The 22,335-nt window shown below is 47.3% G+C and overlaps 1 protein-coding gene across 6 annotated transcripts in view; it reads left to right on the plus strand.

Annotated features, from left to right (window-relative positions):
- The window catches only part of Tanc1 (tetratricopeptide repeat, ankyrin repeat and coiled-coil containing 1), a 233,173-nt gene that overhangs the window by 157,506 nt on the left and 53,332 nt on the right, over positions 1–22,335 (plus strand). For 4 of the 6 annotated variants that reach the window (XM_029536846.1, XM_021192512.2, XM_029536845.1 and 1 more), the window contains 4 exons: positions 2,039–2,169; positions 3,239–3,425; positions 16,259–16,522; positions 21,872–21,994. In XM_029536846.1, coding sequence (XP_029392706.1) covers positions 2,039–2,169; positions 3,239–3,425; positions 16,259–16,522; positions 21,872–21,994 — 705 coding nt within the window. Of the gene's footprint in view, positions 1–2,038; positions 2,170–3,238; positions 3,426–10,338; positions 10,420–16,258; positions 16,523–21,871; positions 21,995–22,335 lie in introns of those variants that run through there. The other 2 variants (XM_021192513.2, XM_029536848.1) reach the window with 2 other exon arrangements.

Consider the following 22,335-nt stretch of genomic DNA (forward strand, 5'->3'; position numbering starts at 1 on the left):
TCTCTCTCTCTCTCTCTCTCTCTCTGCATGAAAACTCGGGGTTTCTACCTGCAGGTTCAGTATAGAGGTGGCAGTGACTATGCCAAGGAACAGTAATGCCCCTCTTCCGTGTACAGATCCTGCACAGGATCTAGACCTTTCAAACGAGTCCCAAGTGAGCCATAGGCTATGTTTGTCAACAGGGTAGATTTTGTAGCAGCCAAGCATGCATGTACAGCTGCTTTGGGCCTCTAGACCAGCTGCCAGCAGGGTGGAGTTTCTGGCTCTTTCCCCAGAGTGTTTCAGGTTGAACCAGAAGCTAGACTTTCTGGGGCTGGGACACAATGGCGCAGCAGTGCGGAGATTGTTTTGGAAAGAAAGAGAGGTGTGGAGTAGAGACACTGCTGAGGTCTGTCCCCTCACCCACTCATTTCTCTCTCCATCTTCATCTCGTGCCCTGGCACCCCCACCCCCACCCCCAGTCATCTTGCCACCTGAGATAAGGAGCTGTCTGAGCCCCGAAGCACACTGCACGCAGAAGGGTGAGGTTTGCAGGATGAGGGTTGTGTGTGGGAGTGGGGGGGTGGGGAGGAACCTACACAACCTGTTTTCCGGACTCCGGCCTTTGGGTGTGCCTGGGTTGTGTTGATTTGATTTGGTTTCCCCCCTTCTTTCCCAAGTGCCATCTCCCTTAAGAATTTGTGGTTTGAAGTCTCTAGGAGGAAGGGACTATTTCTAGGGGTGTGGTTCACCCGCCCTGGGGCGTGTTTCCCTTCACCTGTGTTGGAGTGGGCCCACGGATATAATGAGTTTAACCCAAATGATCTGGAAACACCAGGGCTCTAGACACAGCTCGGTCGGTCTCACCACTGTTGTGTGGAGTGACTAAAGAGGATCCATCTTGCAAACAGGCTTCATGCCCCGAACAGGGAGGTTTTCCAGAGCAGCGGGTGGTGTGTGTCTTTTGTCTTATGAAGATGTCACCAGCCTGGTCTGCCTCACAGCTGCCGTGCTGGGTACAGGGTGTGGCGAGGGGGGGGGGCAAAACTGCTGTGTAACCGAGGATCACCCATACGGTTTTCTCAAAGGTTTTGCCCACTTAACACTTCGCAGTTGCTTACGAAAGATGACATTACAGATGAACACGTTGTGGGTGATGTTAGCTCACAGCATGGCTGTTACCCACCCTCAGTCTCCTCTGCTCATTGTAGGTTTCCACAGGTTGGCAAAAAAGGTTCAAGCGTGTGCAGGTCTCGGTGTCTTGACACGTGGAAGAGCGAACAAAACATGGTGTGATTGTCTCTGAGACTCACAAATTGCGCTTGAGTTCCAGCTTCAGTAAGCATGGTTAGCTTCTGTGGATGGTCTCATCCCAGTGGGTGCTCTAAGTTGTGACAGAGGAATTACAATAACGTTGAAAATAGTTATTTGTCAACCTTAGTTGACAAAATCTAAGTGCCCTTGGGTGTGGGGCTCGAGATTAGTCTCTAGCTGGACATGTAAGTAACTTCCAGTGTGAACGCCCTCTCGCGTTTTCACTGTCTGTGATTCAGGTGGAGTCTTAGAATTGGCGCCTGAGTGGGAGGTGGGCCTTGAATCTCACTGCTCTGGAGTGTATGTCCAGCAAGTTGGCCACCCAAGTCCTCCTGCACCTGGGGCTTTGCAGTATGCAGTTTGGGTTTTAATGCTGGCCTCCCGTGGCACTGAACAGAGTGCTCTCTGGGGATAAGGTGAAGCAGGCACCCGTATCTGTGGTACCCTTTTCATGTGACGTGGGAATTGGAATGCTGTCGGGTAATGACATGGAGAATCTTCTTTTTTCAGATCAAATAGTTCACCTTTCGCATTTGGAGTTTCTCCGTGACTGTTTTTCTCAACCTGTCACAGCCTCTTAATTAGAACGTCCTGCTGCTGGGGGACGGGCAACATCGTCAAACTTGGTGCATCTTATAAGGGGGCACAAGAGCGCCAGACAGGCAGCTGGAGTGCCGGCTTGTCCAGATGCGGAAGCCAAAACTCCCCATTCGGGAATCTTCACTGTTGTCTTTCTTTGTTCCAGAAGCGAAGGCCGATAATGAACCAAGCTGTTCTCCAGCAGCTCAAGAACTGTTGACAAGGCTGGGATTTCTGCTGGGAGAGGGGATCCCGAGCGCCACACACATAACCATCGAAGACAAAAATGAAGCCATGGTAATGCCAGAGGAAGAAGCTGCATGCTGAGCACGCACCCTACCGGCGCGTGAGGGAGGAGCGGGGCTCTCATTACTGTTTGGTCAAATGAGTCCTGGGCTCTTGTGTTTTGAAATTTAATACAACAGTTAGTTTCTGGGTCTCAGCAGGGGATGGTGGTGGAAATAGTTAAGGGCAAACAGAAAGCATCAGAACTTCAGAAAATGTCCATATCAACCTTACAGCCATGGCCCAGAGAATATCGGCTACATGTTGTCTTGTAACGAGGCTACTTCTGTCTTGAGAGTACTGTTCCTCTCATGGATTGCTTTGGTCTACAGTTTTCTGTGCTGTTGGGATTGGGGGGTGAGGGGGAAGTCAGTGGGGTGAAGAGAATATTGACAGGAGATGAGGTAGAGACAAAATGGGAGAGAATCAAATTTTCACCCTTCAGGGAGGGAGACGCACTCTGTCACAGGGAACCCAGCCACCAGGCTCCCGCCACCTCTGAGTGTGCAAGTAGCAGTGTAAGGAGTTGGGACTTGTGCCTCCCTCCGCCCAGGGTCTCTGTGAGGAGGCATGGCTGGGGTGGGGGTAGGGGGGCGTTGACGGAGACCACAGGGGTCACCAGTCTCCTTTCCTGAACACACAGCTCATAAATCTTGAGGAATAAAGTCAGGCTGCTGTGCTTGTGAAACATTATAGAAACATGGTCCCCAGGTTTCCCCGCACAGAGGTCAAATAACCCATTTGTCTTCTGCAGGCTTTAAATGAAAGGAAGTCTGCCTGTTGGCCATCTCTGTTTTATGAATTTGTGTTCCCACTGAAGCATTGCTAAGACTGCCCTTTTAGTTGAAAACCTCAAAGGGGGCAACCAGAACAAAGAAAGACACATCTCTTTTAAGCATTTTGGAAAATCGGGTCTGTCCCTATTTAGCTACAGAAGTTTAAAAAAAAACAAAAAACTGTCTCCGTTTGTCTTGTGTTTAAGTTTCATCATTTTGGCATCCAAAACAAAAACATGTGTTGAAGCACACATACCATGTAAGCCGTGTTAACTCCTCCCTCCCTCCCTCCTTCCCCCTTGCAGTGCACAGCCCTGAGTCAAGGCATCAGCCCCTGTTCCACCCTCACAAGCAGCACTGCCTCTCCCAGCACCGACAGCCCCTGCTCGACCTTGAATAGCTGTGTCAGCAAGACGGCAGCCGGCAAAAGTCCCTGCGAGACCATTAGCAGCCCCAGTTCCACCCTGGAAAGCAAGGACAGTGGAATTATAGGTAAGAAGCACACTGCCTGGCAGTGTACCGGCCCGATGCACGTCAGCCGGAGCACTGTAGTCACCTCGTGAGAGGGTTCTGTGTGGCCCGTGAAGGTCAAACTGCAGACACTTCCCCCTCCCCCCTTACTGCAGCCAAGAGAATGAATTTTAGCTCCTATATTCCTTGATGTTTATTTTATTCACTGCGCTCAAATGCTTTTTTTTTCTTAAAAATCAAAACAAAACAAAACCCACCTCATCTGTTCTGTCCTGTGAGTTACAAAACCTCAGTTCATTCCTTTGCATCAGGTCCCCTTAGCGCACCACAGCAGGGTGATGAAATGCCTGCCTGCATAGCAAGCAGTTTTCACAACCAGATCTCAAAGTTGCTTTTGCGCCTGATGACCTATGGGGCTTGTGTTCTCTGAATGTCGCTTATAATGGGATCTGGCCACTGTTTTGAGGCCAGGGTTTTCTAAGAAAGCCTTACTGGGCCTCCTGGTAGATGCAGTCCTGCCGAGTTGAAGGTGGGAAGACTGGATTCTAAGGAGCTTGAGCAACATTGAATTAACTCCTTCACACACTTCCTTGTCTAGAAAAACCAAGGATTTGGGTTAATTCATTAGCCCGTAGACCTGCGCGACGTTAGAATCCAGTGACTCTGAGAGTGTTCGTTTCCGTACCCCACTGGGACTGATTGCTCCCGTGATCCTGCAGGTGTGCTGAGCGGTGGCTGAGCAGTGGTCTAGCGTGTCTGCTGGCCAGCAGACGGGTGGGACGCAAAGGCGTCACTCAAGCCTTCTGTTCTACAATTGTGTTGATATCACAGTGGGTCTCTTCTGCATAGTTCCTGGCTTTCCCTTTGCTGGGCTGTGCCCATGTCTTTGAGGGACTGTCGTGTGTCATTTTTTCCTCAGCTTCATAGCCACATTAATATGTAGTCAAATAGACCTCTGAGCTCCGTGTTCTCCGGTCACTTGCGCTTTCATCCAAGTATAATTTAAAAACCAAATCATGAGTTTATCCAGTTCAGACTTTGAAGGTGCTCCCGAACCCCACACCCAAGAGAGTACTGGGGTCCTGCTGTAGATCTCTGCATATGCTGGGAAGGTCTCAGCTAAAGCCAGGAGGCATCTTCCACTGATTTCCGTAGGACCAGACTCTTAGGGATCCGTTTCACGTTGCACTCATTGTGGTTTCAAAATGTAATTTACATATAATATCCGCTCCCTTAAACTATTGGTTAACCTCTAGTATGTTCAAAATCAGGTACCTGCCCTTACAAGCTGATCTTAGAACACTGTCGCCATCGCCACGAGTGACGTTCCACCAGCTTGAAATCGTTGTTTCCCTACGTTCGCCAGGTCGCGCCTAGGCGTCCAGCGGCCTGCTTCTGTCCTGCTTGAGCTGATTTGGGGAATTCTGTATGAATGGAGTTTTTAACCGCAAACCCTTATTTATCTATGTATTTATTTTCCAGCCTCAAGGCCTTTCCCTGAGCTGACCCAGCCAGTTGGCTTTCACATCTACTCTACCTCTTCTGCTTTGTGAATTCATTTCAACAAGCTCTTCCCGAGTCGCAGCTTTGCATGTGTTCAGTGCGCCCTCCGCCGTAGACAGACCTTCGATGCGAATTCAGTGGTAGCCACACGACTTCCTTAGCTCTTGAAATGCCATGCCCTTCTGAGAATTTAATCTCCCTTCCAGGAGTTTTGGCCACTGCTACCTTTTTGGGAGAGACTTCTCATCTTTACTGTTAGCTTGGCGTTGCGTGTGTCTCGATTTTAAAGGTGCCATTCAAGCTGGAGGTCAGACGTCTGTAAGCGTGTTCAGGAGCAGAACCACCCATCTGTCATTTGCCTTTCCCTCGCTCAGGTGCAGGGCTGGAATGTTGAAACTGACTTGTTGTGCAATGCAAGGTATCGGACTAAGGCGCGGTGTGTGTGAACCAAGCGAAGTGCAGCTGAGCTCCATCCCCAGCCCCTGCTAGCATGTATACAAAAAAAAGCAAAGGCGCTCGCTTAGCTTTCTGCTCTGCCAGGGAAGGACTAAGCTGCCAGGAACCTAACTAACACTTGATTAATGTAATCTCCCCCAATCTCTGCTATCAGACCCCGTATTCTATGCTCCCTCGGCCCCACGGTGGTTTCCTTCAGTGTAGTTATTATTTAATTTTGGCTCCATACGGATGAGAGCCGTGTTTTCCCAACTCTGGGATCCGAGCCGAGTACCAGGAAGGAGATATTAAGGAGAGAATGGCGGCCAGTCTGCAATGGCCCCGAAGCAGGCACCGTCTAGTTGCCTTATAAAAAACTACTTGGGATTCCTATTTTGAGTGGGTTTGTTAAAACTTTTAATATCACGGTGTCTTAAGCTCTTAGGACCGTTTATGTCATCAACAGTGCTCTTTGCTCCTTGGTCAATATGTTCCCTTAACTTGGCTAAGCATGAAAAGCTGAATAAATTGACATAAGAGTGGGAAAGTGAGGAGGGGTATAGCAGTCTCTTGTGGAGGTTGGGAGACCCCAGCTCCTGGGCTTGCACTGCATAGGTCAAGGCCCTGGGTAGGTGAGAGAGGCTGTGCTGGTGACGGTGTGCCTCCATTCTCTTTCCTCTGTGGCCTGTGGCACTAAAGTCTGTTGCCAAGGTGTGGTAGGGAGGAGAAGGAAAAGAAGCAAGAATTTCCTTGAGCTGCAGGTGTCTGAAGAGGCCAGAGGGGAGGAGCTCCTGCTGCAATCTCCGCAGGCTGTGCAGGTTCCCAAGCCAGAGCTGACAGGCTCTGTGATTGCCGGGGTACAACGTGTTTTCTGTGTTCTGAAGAACTTGCTGAGTTTATGAACTGCAGCCTGTGGTCCCAGCTTTTGGGCATCATAGGTGTTTAAGAAAGTAAAAGATTTAAGAACCCCTCGATCTGAGTAGGCAGAAACAGAGGTCAAACATTCTGGTTTTCCACCTCAGAAGCCCTGGCAGCACCTTTGTAGAATGTGCTGGAGAGGATCTGGAGTTCCAAATTAGACACGGCCTGGAGGAGAGGGGAGCCAGCTTTTCTTTAACTTTCCATTTTAAGTAGGGGTAGCCACTTGAACTGGGGCAGCCAGCTTTGGATGGCAAAGACTCAGGCCTCCTCGTTATTGTGCGCTTGGGGCAGCAAAAGGCTCAAAGCAGTGTTCTAAGCATAGTTTAGTCAGGGCATTAGGGGACATTTCAAAAAGTGCCAACCTGTCCTTGGAAATTCCTCAGTCTCGTCTTACTACTTAGGCCGATTTCCAGCTCGCTGATCGTGTTGAACCTAAATCACTCCGCCCAGCAGATGCAGGGAGAGTAGCTTGTGTTGCCACATGCCTGGGCAGCTTTCTCAGACACCACAGGTACCCCATCTGCATTGGGTTTCCACAGTTTAGCAAGGGTCCAGTCACCGTTAGAACACACTGGACCCCCTTCCAGTTCTTGCTCTGGGAGAACTCAGGGCTTAAGGAACCTCCCTGTGCCTCTTCACCTTTGTCATCATCTAGAAGGGAGCCCCGCTTCGTCCAGGAGGTCCAGGTTCTCCCGACATTAAAGTCTGCAGAAGTGCAGTGACTCTGTCGTGTGGAAGTACTGGGACTAACTGCGTTGTCTGTGAGTGTCTTTGTTTATTTTAAAGAAAAGTTCTTCTGGCGCCTGCTCTTAACTTACTGAAACCGTTGGCATTACCTGGATGCTAGTGTCTGATTTTCAGATTTGCAGTGTGCAAACCTGCTATGTACCCCACATGTACCTGCCACGGTAAAAACAACTTGCAGTAGCTTGCTTTAAAAGAAAAGCTTTTATAAAGAAATGGGCTTCAAAGGTGTTTCCTCTATGCCTGAGGAAACTGTTTTCTTACTGACACCTCTTTATGTTGCTTCCAACTGTTACAGGTGGAATTGTAATCTGTGTTAATCCCAGTTTAGGGGGGAACCCCCCTCTCTCCATTATATATATATATATATATATATATATATATATATATATATATGTGTGTGTGTGTGTGTGTGTGTGTGTGTGTGTGTGTGTGTATGTGTGTATGTATATATATATTTGAATAATAAATCTATTACTATATAGAATATATTATAGCAATATATATGTATATATACACACACACATACATACTAATCTGGCCTTCAAATTTTTTCTAGAAATACTGTGTTTTTAGGCATTTTCTGAATTACATCTGTTTAATTTTTATGTCCAGATGATGATAAATATTTTAAATGTGTACACTTATTTCAAGAAAATAGATGTTTTTCACTTAGGAAGGCAGGATAGGCTCATTGAGGAGAAGAAATACAAATTAATCCTGGCCTCTCTACCAGAATTTGATTCATATAAATATGTAGCCATGAGTTCACTACTCCACTTTGGCTCCAGGTGGGTTGCGCGTTCACTGTACCCACTCTTATTTTGATGTCTTGACCAGCTCAATGGACACTTCTAAACCCTCCCAAATCTCTCCCGCCCCCATGGCTAACACACACTTTCCCTTCAGTAATCCTGACTTAACATCTTTTAAAATCTATATTTCATCTCTGCTACCCCAGACCCAATCAGGGGAATGGCCCCTAGGGCTACTTTCCTGGAATCTTACGTGTTGGCGGGCTTTAAGTCAGTTTTCTCTGCTCCCCTGTGATGGCAGTTCTCTCAGTCCCTTGCCTATAAAATCTAAAAGTCCCCCTTCCACCTTCCTGCCCAGCCATTGGCTGTTCGGCAGTTCATTATTACCAATTGAAGCCAGCTAGGGGCAGGGACCCTCAGCATCTGGAAGCAAGGCTTTTGGGAGACAAATTAAGACGAAGCATTAGAAGAATGTGTTTGTATATGTCCGTGTGTGTGTGTGTGTGTGTGTGTGTGTGTATGCCTGTGTCTATGTGTATATGTACGTGTGTCTGTATGTATGATGTGCCTGTGGATGTACATGCTACACTGTTCATGTGGCAGTCAGAAGACAACCCAACGGAGTCACTTTCCTGTTTCTGTCTTTATGGGGTGGCAGTCTTAGGTTGCGGAGTTTGTGTAGCAAGTGAGCTGTCTCACTTGCCCCAGGACTTTGGTTTTCTGTTTGTTTGTTAAATATTTATTTATTTATTATATGTAAGTAAACTGTAGCTGTCTTCAGACACTCCAGAAGAAGGTGTCAGGTGTTGTTACGGATGGTTGTGAGCCACCATGTGGTTGCTGAGATTTGAACTCAGGACCTTCGGAAGAGCAGTCAGTATTCTTAACCGCTGAGCCATCTCACCAGCCCCAGGACTTTGTTTTTAAGTCAAATAAAACCATACCACCACATTGTGTAAAGATTCTTCCTCTTTATTAACAATAGATATCCCAAGCAGAAGGATTTCCAGTTAACCATTAGCCACTCTGGCCGAGGGCGGGGCTGTTCAGAGCCTCTTCCCATCCATTGCCTTCTTCACCACTTACTTCGACCTGCCCAGGTTCTCACTTGCAGCATCCTGTACCTGTTGCTTTTGAGAGATGGTGTTGGGGAAACTCCAGGAAGACTGGAGGGCTCTGTGCCATGGCCCTGGCCCCCAACTCTGAGTCTCTCCCAGATGATGTGTCAGCTCCGTGCACCCGCCCCCATCTCCCTTACCCCCACACCCCTACCCCTTTCCCATCTGGACCACAGGGTCTCCTCCCAGGCCGTGCAGTTGTGGGTGGTGAATGCCAATCTCGGCTCTTTGTCTGTTTCTCTTCCTTTGCCTTCCTGAGGTGCTGATATTTGTCCCCCTCCCCTCGCTCATTTAGAAATGGGGAGCAAATACAAGCTTTGATGGGAACACCTTCATGGAAACATCTCTCTTGCAGCCTGCTAAGGCTGTGGGGCCCTCGGGCCATACCTCGCTGTTGCCCGGTGGGATGTTCTGCCCAATACTGGCTTCCATGACCAGTTGCTTAGACCATAAGAAGTCATCTTCTTATCTTCTGTTGACTCTGCCTTCTCCCGACTTGTGAAATAAAAGTGATTCTGGAGGTGGCCCTTAGTCTATTCGTTTCTGTGACTTTGTGTCTCTAGGGAGGTGATCAGATGTGGTAATTTAATTGTACTTTCTTTTCATTTTAAACTCGTAAGTCCCACCCTTTTGATTTTATACTTCTGCTGCCCTGCTGCCACCTGTATCTCCACATACCCCGCCCCCCCAAATTAGAATGCTTTGAAATTGATTTGGTAATAACTATTTAGAACGTTTCAAATCTGGGTTAATAGTCATTTTGCTACATTGCCTGCAATTTAAAAATCATCGTTAATTATAGAAGCCTTCTAAAATCTCTTGGGTAAAGAAAGGGAGTTTCTCTTTACATTTATGATCTGGTAACACAGTAAACATGGGGGAGAAAGCCTTGGTGGTCCCAGCCAGCAGCATCTGCACTGACTGCAGCCACTGTGGGCATTTGGGTTTTGAAGGCTGATCTATTAGAACAGGCAAGCATGTGTGGGTACCAACTGTGTGCCAGGAACACGCTTGTTCAGTATTGAGACAATAAAAAGTAAGGCACAGTATCTGTTTTCAAAATTGTCTCCTTATGGGACTATGAAATCATTCGTCCTGACACTGGCTGAGTGGACCTCTCCCATGAAAGGTACTTGCTCTACGTGCATAATAATGCCAACCACTATTTGCTGAGAGCCCTTTTCCAAGGAGCCGGGAGCTCCGGGGTATCACTTGAGTGTGCCAAAAGCTCCATTGTGGATGCGGTCCATGTATAGATTTTCAAAACATTACCAAAGCACTGTGTGACTTGTAGAAAAGGTCACATCCAGGCCTTCAGAGTTTTTTCCCCAGAGACTTTCATTACCACGCCAGATCCAACTGTGGCAGTGCTCTCGCCGAGAGAGGCGGGTCCGGTCGCCTCCCTCCCACACGGCCCTGCCTGCAGCCATTCCTTCAGGTATTTCCACAGTTGAAAGGCCTGATGAATGTACCTGGGAACGGCAGCTGGGTCCCCGGCCTCGCTGCATGTTGTGGCAAAGCGTACCTTGCGCAATGCAGGTGAGTACAGAGCTGGAGATCTGGTACAGAGACCTGGCTGTCACAATCCAGTGCACAGGGTTCCCAGCGCAACACCCAAAGGGCAGGGCTAGCCAGAAGTGCCAGGCTGCCATTCTGGGGCTGTGCAAGAGGAGAAGTCAGACAGTCCCCGGAGCCAAGGGTTTCCAGGGCCCCGTCTGGGCATTCCCTCTGGCAGGAGGGCTAGCTTGCATTCTTCCCAGGGAACCTTCTCCTTGCTGAGCTAATAGATCCTAGGAGCTGGGAGCAGGTGAGCCAGGAACTATTGTGTGTGGTCTATGCTAGTGTGTAGTGGGGTTGGCCTGGGGTCGGGGATTCGAGAGATGTAGAGTGCCGCGTACCTGGCCGGAAAGATGATGTCACGAAGAATTGAGCTATGCGGTCTCTGCCGTTGTGCTCTGGGAATCTATATCCTGAGCAACTGTTGGTATGATGTGTGGGGTCAATGGAGAGGACTGAGACCTCCTGTCTGTCCGGGGACCTAGAGAGCTGCTGCGATGCTGCCTTGATTCTCAACCTCAGCGTTCCTTTGCTGCGTTGAAGTGTAACCTCAGAAGTGGTCAGAGGCCTTCCTTTGGTCAGGGCAAGGAAGGCGCTAGAAAGGCTGGATGTCCCCTTCTAGCTTATTTCTTCCCTTCTCCCACTTCCGTAAGCAGCCGTTACTTTCCTTCCCTCTTTGATGTTTAATCCATTGCTCTAATGTTTTAACTTCGAAGCTTTTCCCGGCATCCATTGAACAGATGTTTCGATGCTGCGTTATTTGTCTTCAGTTGTCGGGAAGGGGAAAGAACTGTTGTGCTAATAATTTAAGAGGCACTTTAACCACGACCTCCTATTAAAATGTTTCCAACCCAGGGAAGGGCGTGGTTCTCTGTAGCTCCGACTGTGAGCGTGGAGAATGACTGACAGCCTACTCAGTGCTCCAAGAAAATTGTTGATTTCTGTTTTCCCTTATTTATAATGTATATTTGGGGGGTATGTGCTTCATAGTAAATAAACTAGAGCAGTGTATGTACATATTTTATCAATGCATCAAGGTACATGTCCCAGATTTTTCTGGAACTCGTGTGGCAGGATCAGAAGAGCATTCTGAGGCATGTGACACTTCAGGAGCTGTGGGACTTCCCTGTCAGCGAGAATGGTATGGGAAGTGAGTGAGTTAAGCTATGAGCCAGAGCCAGGCACACTGTAAGTAAGGAAGCCCTGTTATGCCGGGCATGTCAACCACTGTAGAAGGCATGTTATTTCTTAAGGCTACTCATTACTTAATTGCTCCTGGGGTGATAAGCAGTGCTCATTCATAAAAGTGTAGTGAACCAGGAGTTTTCTTTGAGGGTACGAGTCAGGCAGAGGAGATGAGACCAGAGAGAAGATAGAAGTCAGGATCGTGCAGTTTTACTTGCTCTCCTAGGAGTGGTCAGAAAGTGATATTAAGTTCCCAGTGGGGAAAGGGAAACAGGGTTGCATGAGTTTATGTCTATAAGATGGACATGTATCCCCCCGTGCTGTGTGCCTGGAGAACCCACAGTGCCAGTTCTCAAAGGGTAGAGAGCGCAGGTTGGATCCCAAAGCATTTGTGTTTAAGCTACTGTTCTAGTTGTGTGTGCCCTCGGTGTATAGACACCCTTTCTCTGCACCCATCCTTCCTCTCTAGCTTAAGTAGGACCCCACTGCTATGGGCAGCCAAAACTTGGTCACCGCACTAGGCATGGATTCAAGTTGTAATCTGCCTAGCTTGCTTAATGCTCTTTCAAACCTACAGTGTGACTTAGGTCCTAGTGAGATACTTGGCTCTGGACCGACACTGTTTTTTGTTTGTTTGTTTGCTTCTGGTTTCATTTTAAATATACCTCCAACATAGAAGCTGAGATAAGGCAAAGATGGTTGAAGAAAAGCCAAGGAGGGGCAGTTCTGCCCTTACCCACTACATTATTTGGTGACTGAGTTGATGATCCGATGACAGCAAACCCTCCTATAGCCAGAGCCACTTAGGCAACCCCTCCTCCTATGTCCCGAGCTTGGGCAAGCCAGGGAGGTCTTGCAAGTGCATTGCTTGTGTAGAGAAGGGAGCTGGTTTTTAGATGTGCCACTAGCCCTCTCCAGGTCTGGCCCTGCCCCTGTAAAGTAGGGTGGGCTCCTGGCCTGGGTACCTCTTCCTAGATGCCATGAGGATCCTCTTTGCGCGTGTGCCTTCGCATCTCAGGAAGGTGTTTAGAATATGTGAATGAGCAGGTGGCCAAATGTGCAGCTACTACACAGGAAGATAGACAACTGTCCCCAGGGGTGCAGGAGTTTTCAAAGTGTGTACAGTGAGAGAAAAGTGTCCATCAAGTCTGTGGCGAGCAGCACCAGGCTCCATTTACCACTTTGTGTGACAGCTTGATGGAACGTGGGCTCATGTGCCTTATGTCCATGGTGGAAGAGTAGTTCAGACAAGGTGGGAGATGAAGACAGGTGTTTGTCAACAAAGGCTGGCATCTCTGTCAGCTGCCAGATGGAAATGTATCTTTGTGTGGGGGGGATATCAAACCATATTTAGAAATAACTTTAACATTTTTGTTTTTATTTTGAATTTGTATATATCTTCGTACATGTCACAGATGTATCAGTGTCCGCGGAGGCCAGAAGGCTTCAGATCCTTAGAAGGTGGGAATTCCAGGCAGTTGTGAGCTGCCTGATGGGGGTGCTGGCATGGAAACTCACCTCAGAGCCTCTGGACGAGCAGTCGATGCTCTTAACTACTGAGCCATCTCTCCAAACTAAACTGTAGAGAGGGGAGGGTTGTCTTCCTATTTAAGGTATTGCCCTAGGTGTGTGTGTGGCTGTGTATGCACACATAGTCTTCAAAGAATGTTTATACTAATAACCTAAAAAGGAATTTACACTGCCGTTAGCCTGGAATCTTTTGCAGCAGTATACTATTTATTACGAGAGCTAGCTTTCTCTCTCTCTAGAAGACAGGAGCTGTCCTATGAGGCATGCTTCTTGGAATCACTGGCCTTCCCTTGCCCCACTGGTTTGCTTCGGGGCTTAGTGACAGCCGAGCTGAACCAGCAGTCCACTGCCTGCAGTTTGGGCAGTACGGCAATCCCACTGGGCTTCGGGAGTCTCTGGACACCCGCTCTCAGGGCCCTGCTGAGTGTGGCCTGTGCACTGCCTTTCCTCATTACAGTCTGCTGATGATGGATCCCAACCTTTTCTAGCCTCCCTTCCAAGTAGCTAGCTCAGGGCTAATGGCTCTGCAGTAGAGTACTTCCCTAAGATGTGCAGGGTCCCGGATGTGACACCCAGCACCACAAAATAAAAAGCAATAGAAATGGCTACACTCCAGTGGAGAATTCCAACGGCTCAGGGCTAACTTCTCTCATCCACATTCCTTTCTCTCACCGACAGGACATTGAGGGTTCGCACTCATCACATCCTGGACACCATGTAGAATCCTGTCTGTCCCTCTCTGAGATTTAAGCCTTCAGCCTGTCCTGCCATCAAGGAGCCCAGGCCAGGCTTTTCCAGCTGTCCCTAGCTGCTTCTAGGACCCCAAGGCTGCAAGTCTGCTGTGCTGTCGCTTGTAACCAGAAGTGGGGTGATCTGGGCCCCTCTTCCTCCTCTTAGGGTATTAGTTAGAACTGAGATATTTACTTAAGAGCACATGGTACTGAGGCATATCACCCTGAGGTGCACTTTTCTTTCTTGTGTGTGTGTGTGGGAGTTCGAAACAGGGGTTTCTCTGTATAGCCCTGGCCACCATGCCCAACTCGAGGTGCACTTTTCTTAAGGACAGGTGATGCTAATAAAATAGCCAAGACAGAGAAACCAAGCTACCACCCCACCCCCACAAACCCCCTACCCCACCCTCCCGTCTGGACATTCCATTCCCCTTTTATCTCGCCATCATTTCGATGTTGGAGCAGCCTTGAGAACTTAACTCATAACAGGAAAAGCACTCAGAATTCCAAATACTGGATTTGAAACAATTTGTTTTATGGAACTGATTGTATTTTTATGCTTTTAACTTATTAACAGAGTTACTATTAATAATGAATCCCCATAAATAAACAATAAACTCATTAATAAGTTAAGCCATTCCTGTAAGCACTCGCAGCCCCTGGCGTAGAGCAGACCTCCAGCGACTGTTGACTGCTGCTGCTAATCCACGGCAGCATTCCCACAATGGGAAGAGTCACCACGCTTGCTCTGCTTCTGTGTAAACGGTCCCTTTCCAAACGCACTGAAGGCTGGCTTGGTTCCAGAAAGATGGAGGCTTGGAGTGGTGCTGCTAGCACATGCAGGAATGTTGGAGTCATAATCTTGGTTTCCCACAAGTTGAAACAGACCCCACTCATACCGGCTTTCTTTTTTGGATAGCCACGGGGCCATGGTCCTGAGGAGGTAACAGTGGGGTCAGTGGGGTATAGTGTCTGCTGCAAGTGGAATTGAAATATTAATTGCTCATTCACTTGTTCATTCATTCATTCATTCACTCATTCATTCAGCAAATATTAACCGAGTACTGCCCTTGCACTGTCTAGAAATGGAGAAGGTCAACTTGAGGTTCAACACTACAAAGATTCCCACATGTTGAAAGGGCTTATATATAGAAAGAAACCAGAGAACAGTGTGTCTAGGCTGCAGCAGCAAGGGCAGCCATAGAATTGTGGCAAAGAAATCGTTTGTCTGCTAAACCTTCAAGAGCATTTCAAAAATTAAGCCATTCAGTCCTTTTGGTCCTAGATATGAGAGACTCTCTCCAAGCTTAATTATCAGTTGCTGATACAGTGTGCTCTTCATAGTGTGTGGATAAAGCTCTCCCTCCAGGCAGCTGGGTCTGAGTGCACTCTGGCCAGCTCTCTCCCATTTGCCAGGATCCCGCTCTGAGGGCTGGGCTGCTGGGATCCAAGCGGGGCATTGGGGTTGGTTCCTATACTCAAGGACACAAGCCAGCATTAGGTCAACAGTTGGGACTGTACAAGGGGCCGGGTGACCTGTGGTTACAGGGCATTGAGTACTGCTCAGACGGTCCTGATCTTAGGAGCATCTACCTGTAGCTGCTGTGTAGGGTGAGTCCTGGGCGTCACCTTCCCATCTGCTCAGTGTTCTTGCCTAGATGGTTTTAGCTTAGTTTTTTTTCCCCCCTCCACTGTTTTCCCCACCCCCACCCCCAGCTCTGGTTTGCTTTCGTAGAAGTTAAAATTTAATTCTAAAACCAGAGCAGACCTTCCCGTACTGGTCCTTTCCCTGAACTGGTCATACCAAGTTTTCCACCTGCGTGTTATGAAACGAGGCAAGTTGATCTCTGTGCACCTTGCTGAACCTGCCTTACAGCTGTTAGTTTCAAGGATCGGATTCTCTGGACTTTAAAGTGCATCTTTGTTTCCGTATCCTGCATCTTTTCTGCTGTAGCTCTTGTGTTACCAGTGTCTTTCCCCAGCAAATGTTTGGTGGGATAGGGTATTTAAAGATTCAGAGGAATTTAATGAGATATGCGCAATTCATCTTGGTGGTTAAAGGGAATATTCATTATCTCCAAATTACATAGATTCACTGTTAAATCTCAGATATTTTGACAGCTTTTTCATTATCTTCCTATCAGTTTTTTTTTCCCCTTTCCCGTGGAGTGATTTAGCAGTTTATTTCCCCTGATAAGCAACATTCTTTTAATTTACCAAAATACGTTGTATGAAATATACTTTGATAAAAATCTCTGTAGACCAGAAAACTTTCCATCGGTGTTGGGGAGGGGTGTGTATGTAACACTCAGCAGTCCCAGCTGTGCCTAGACTCCTTCAAAGTATTTTCAAAGTATTTCAATCTCTCGTTTCAGCCACAATCACAAGTTCATCGGAAAATGATGACCGGAGTGGCTCCAGTCTGGAATGGAACAGAGACGGAAGCCTAAGGTTAGGGGTTCAGAAGGGAGTGCTTCATGACCGAAGGGCAGATAACTGTTCCCCGGTGGCAGAAGAGGAGACTACTGGGTCCACGGAGAGTGTGCTGCCCAAGGCGGAACCCTCAGCTGGAGATGGTCCGGTCCCCTATCCTCAGAGCTCCGGCTCTCTCATAATGCCACGGCCCAACTCAGTTGCAGGTAAGGCCATGCCTCTCCCCAAGCCTCAGGTCCCAGTTCCGTTTCTTTAACCAGAAAATTAATCCAGACCCAAGCCAGGAGTGTGATCTTCTCCCATAGGCCTCAGTGCACTCATTGTAAGCTCACATGGTCTGTTAGTGGTCCTCTTACTCTGCATTGCTTTAAATCTGTGATTGGTAATGTTGCCTCTTTGTAGACGAGACGGGGAGAAGTTCAGTGACTCTGCCCTTCTTGTTTCTCTTAAGCGTATGTGAATTACGACTTCTTAATATATCTTGACACAACGGGCGTTATTTAAGGTGAAGTTGATAGCCAGATCAAAGAATTTCTGATTCAACTGTAAAACTTTGTTTTGTGTAGTGGAAGCCCGTCACAGCTGGGAGGTCAAATACTTCTGTAAAATTCAGCTGTCATGGGAAAGCATGTGTGGTAGTGGGAGTGCAAGCAAGCTGCAGCAGCTAGATACACACACACACACACACACACACACACACACACACAGAAGCATGGACTGAGAGTTGGGTGGGCCCATGGGGGGGAGCAGTCCCACTCTTGTGCATTTTGAAGGTCCTTCCTTTCTATACTCCTGCTCTCCGGCTGAATTCTGAGGAGGTCCTTGTTGAGGTAATTCTCTGTAGCTAGCATAGTGCTTAAAAATGGCCCCCTCACTACCGTGCTGACTCTCTGTCCATAAAAGAGATGTTTCTGTAATTTATGCTGCTCCTTCAGTATGTGCTAGGTCCATTCTGCCTGTTGCTGGCTGGTTTTTGGTTTTTGGTTTTTGGGTTTTGTTTTTTTTTTTTTTTAATGATGGAGCTCTGAAGCAGCTGGTAAATAAATGGCCTTAATGGAAAAGTTGTGAGGTACAACTCTAATTCACTTTCAAAGGAAGCAAAGTGGCCTTGTTCCAGAAGAGGGATTTGGCCTGTCTGGCAGGGAGAAATAGTGGAGCGCATTATACATACAGATTGATGATTCTTCTAAAAGCTCCCCTACCCCCGACCCCCACATCCCCACCCCTGCCCTTCCATCCCCACCCCTGCCCTTCCATCCCCATCACTGACTTGGAACATAATGTGTGGTACTCAAAATGTTGTAGACTGTAGTTACCTACTTATGATGACTGGGTCACTTGTAAGGTAACCAATCTTTTTTAAAATTCGGAAACTTACTTTTTAGCATGTTGACAGGACTCAGTTTGGCTGTTAAAGTGTCCCTCTAGAAGCTCTTTGTGTTGTCTCTGGCTGTGCAAAGTGACTGGGGGTGAGCTGATGTTTCCAAAGACTAGATGCAGGAGCAGAGCTGGCTGGTTTCTGCTGTACTCACCTGTTAACGCCTGTGTGCCCTTGAGCCAGATCTCCTGACAGCAGTGGAATTTACCCCTGGGTTGGAGCAGACTCCGTGGCCCAATGGCTTTGCTCTTGAATTGCACTGCAGACCTGATGCAGACGTAGGCGGCTGTCCTACCTTGTGCTTCTGTTACCAAGTGAAGAGTCTGGTATTTTCTTCACTGCCCACCTTCCTGCCACCCAAACTGAACCTCAGCCGAGGGAAGGGCCACATGTGTCAAGGAAAGAGTCCTGTCCAGTGGCGTGAACTGGACTCAGCCTTGCTTATCCAGCGGATACGAGGCAGGCGTAGACAGCGAACACTCAGCGTCAGTATCGCAATCAAATGTGATGGGCCATGTGGTAAGGTCTTGTGAAAGTACCTGCATGCTATCATTCAGGTAAACACAGAGCACCGCTTGGTAGGAAAACTGGCCCAAGGGTTAAAGAGATACCAGGCCCCTGTGATAGCTGTCTACATGGGACTTGTGGGGAAAGGGCAGAGGTAGTCTCTAAGATCACCAGCCATTCCTGTTACTCAGCCTCCCGAAGAGAAGTGTAGTGACCAAGGAGTTGTCTTTATTTTTTTATTTTTATTTTTTAGATCAAAGACTAAAACTCAGTTGACTAGGATGAGCGATTGGGAAGGTGATTTTCAGAAGGTGGATTCACCTGAAGTGTTGCCTATTCCATCAAAAGGATTAAGATGGACATTTTTTTTTCTTCCCTAAAAATTAAGCCTCAAAGCATTTAAAATTGTATCTTGGCTAGTCTAGAAGTTGGTCAATAGGTTTTACTATATCGAAAATGATCTGTGTGTGTGTGTGTGTGTGTGTGTGTGTGTGTGTGTGTGTGTGTTGGTATTTTGCCTGCATGTAGTTCTGTGCACCATGTGTGTGTGCCTAGTGTCTGTGGAGACCATAAAGGGCTTTGAGATCCCTTGGAACGGGAGTTACGGACAGTTGTGAGCTGCCATGTGGGTGCTGGGACTTGAACCTGGATCTTTGGAAGAGCCGCCAGAGTTCTTCACCACTGAGCCATCTCTCCAGCTCGTGGGGTTTTTCTGTTTTCGACTACTTGTCTAATCTTTTGAAACAATTTCTGAATGGGTCAGAGACCACGGTGTGGAATTCTGCAGAAAACCAACAAACACAATAACCAACTGAGTTCCAGTTTTCTTGAAATACTAAGTGGTGATTGCCCAGGACTTATGGGCATTTACCGTTGGTAGGTTGGCCCACAGGTTAGGGCATCCGCACAGACCACTCATTACCTACCTTAGGAGAAGACTCCCTTAAGCAGTTTCCCGTGGCGCACATTGAAATGAGCCCCTCACGAGGCCCGTAAAGCACAGGGTGTGCACGCACGGGCTCCTGTGTGCCTGTGCACATGGCGTAGTCACAGAGATGGTAACGGCGGGTTTTCTACCTTATGAGATTATTTAACCTGTGGTTTCTCTTGGCCCAGAATGGTTTTTAGCATTTTAGATGTTTACTGTGTACACTAACGTGAGCCTGGCTATCTTTGGAAGGGTGCAGAATGGCTTCATCACTTGGAAGGGAGTGCCTGAGCTTGTGGCTTGTCTGGTTCCTCATCTCAGGTGTCCTGGCGGCTTCAAAAGTGCCTTAAGGAGTAGAGCTCCCTATGGCTGGTGCTTCCTGCCATACTGACGCTTTGGGCTCAGCGGAATCATGTTTGTTTATTGTTTGAAAGAGAGTCTCACCTTGTAGTCTCAGTCTAAGAGTATTTCACGACTGCTTGCCTCAGCCTCCCGAGTGCTGCCATTCACAAATGTGCCCCATGCCAGCTCTTGGCTATGGTCAAAGTGTAGAATCAGCCATGTGCAGGAGCGTTGTTCAGTCTGCCCTGCTGAGGACTTTGGTGCAGACACTGGTGGCTGGAAATCTGAAACAGAGACACTTGATGTGTCCCCATCTCCTACATCCATGTCACACACACACACACACACACACACACACACACACACACACACACGGGCTCTCCCTAACCTCACCAGTGCTTTGATTTCAATCTTTTATAGTCATTTATTTATTTATTTATTTATTTATTTTAGTCTTTTCAGTTGTCACAAAATTACAAAGTGAATGTCATGCTCTAAGGGACCAGGGAGAGGGGAAACGGAAGCCTTTTGAAACTCAGTGTGTCTTTGTACTCCTTAGAAGCACAGCCCTGGCTCTGAAGCGAGCTGTGGACCATGGCTATGAAGGTGCCTCTGCTTGAGCCCCAAAGGAGCTGGGATCCCAGGCCTCAGGCATGAACCTAGGACTGGGTTTCAAGTTGTTTCTGCCTGGGGCCCGGAGGGCTAGGGGTGGTCTGTAGTCACTGCAGGAAGTTTCCCTCTGTGGGTGATTTGTAGAGATGCTTGATTAACCTGCCAGTCTGAAAATCCTGCCTGAGGAAATCAGTCCCTTTATTCTCTTGATTATTTCCTTGAGGCAGGGCCTCTTGTAGGCGAGGCTAACCTCATACTGTGTGGGTATCCTCTCCTTGCTTGAACTCCCCATCCACCCGTCTCTATCACCTAAGCGCTAGGGTCACAGGCATACACTGCATGCCAGCTTGGCTGAACCTTCCAAATGTGGGAGCTGTACACAGTCTCTGACCATGGGCAGAACACTTACTTAAGTCTGCACAGTATGTAATGAGACAGTGGATATGCACCAGTAAGGTGCAGAAACACTTGCTTGCTGCCTGGGAGGGACAGTTGGTAGAACACTTGCTTAGCTGTTTTTGGAGGATATGCAAGAGGGGACTGGTCAGGCCCGAGGCTCTCCTTAACCTTTGTCGAATGAAAGAATGAAGACTGTTGTGGACAACCAGGGGGTGAACAGTAAGGTGAAGGGGGCGAGAAGGGTTCAGGATAGATGCTGCTCCGGGGAGCTCCGTGCTGCCCGCAGCCTGAGAGTTTTCAGAGTCTCATTGACCAGTTTGACTCCTGGACCTTGCATCCTGGTTCTCCTAGGGACTTCAAAAGCCTTTGGAATGTAACTTCTCCTGGAATTACTACCTGTGCTTAATGGCCCTAATACTATTTAATAGATACCTGTATGCTGTGACCCTTAACTGCCTTGGTCAGAAGTAAACATGATAATGCATTAATATATATGATAATATTATATATAATATGTTATGATATGTGGCATGATATATTTTATAATTAATGATAATCAATATAAATTATTATATATACATATATTTGGGGTTCTTTTTGTTTTTGTTTGTTTTGTTTTTGAGACAAGGTCTCAATATGTAGCCTTTCCTAGCCTGAAACTCTCTATGTAGACCAGACTGGCCAGGAATTCATGGTGATCCACCTGCCTCTGTCTTCCAAGTGCTAGGATTAAAGATGTGCACCATCATGCCTGGCTTCATACACACACATATATTTTATATACATACATGCATATATATATATATATATATATATATATATATATATATATATATACATAATACATACATATTTGAAGAATATATACCAGGAGCTAGCCTTTAATGTTCTAAGTGCTATGAAATTATACATGCAGGATCCTCCTTATTTAATTAGAAAGGCTAGAGTTCCAAACAGCACAGAGCTTCCCAGAGCTGCAGAGAAGAATGGCTTGATGTCATCCACCTATTAGTGGTAGGTTCTGGTCTGTTGCAAGACGCTGGTTGTCAAAGGTTTTTTTTGGTTTTTTTTGTTTGTTTGTTTGTTTGTTTTTTTGGTTTTTTTTTTGTCTTGGTTTAGTTTTTTTCCACTTAAAAAAAATTATAGTGAAGTCAGTTTCTTTCCAGGAATAATGGTGAATCCTGGCAACCAGATCAACATAACATTAAGAATGAGTAGTCTTAATTGTTTCCATTTTTCAAGTTAACAGTCCCGCCGGAAGCATGAGCTGGCGAAAATAATTATCCCGAGGTAAATTTTGTTGAATGTGAAGCTGGGCTGCTTTAGTCATTTATAACTTAAGGTGGTTTTAGGTGTGGACTTAAACTCAGTTTTGCTTTCATATTGCAGCGACAAGTTCTACCAAATTGGAAGACTTGAGTTATTTGGACGGACAGAGAAATGCTCCTCTTCGGACGTCAATTAGATTGCCCTGGCACAATACGGCTGGAGGTAGGGCACCGGAAGTTAAAGGTACTTATTCTAGCATCCCGAGTCACGTTGATGAGCTGACACTGAAACCGAACACTGGAAGTCCAGTAGCCAGCATCCAAAGTGTGCTGCAAGCATGGTGTGAAGGGTGTTTGTGCTGTTCTTTAAAAACAGTAGGGTTTGGAAGGTCTGCTGGGAGCCAGCTCTGAGAACTCGTGACTTCTTGCTTAAAGCATGTCATTAAATTAAAACTTCTGAAATGGAGAAATAATTCTGTGATAGGGTAGTTGCCACTCAGCAAGCATTTCTGTTTCGTTTTCAGTCCCTTAGACTGTATCAGCTACATCCTAGTGCTGTGTGTCATGCCCAGCTTTGTGGTCACA

The sequence above is a fragment of the Mus pahari genome, chromosome 3 (genome assembly GCF_900095145.1).
Source record: "Mus pahari chromosome 3, PAHARI_EIJ_v1.1, whole genome shotgun sequence".
NCBI lineage: Eukaryota > Metazoa > Chordata > Mammalia > Rodentia > Muridae > Mus > Mus pahari.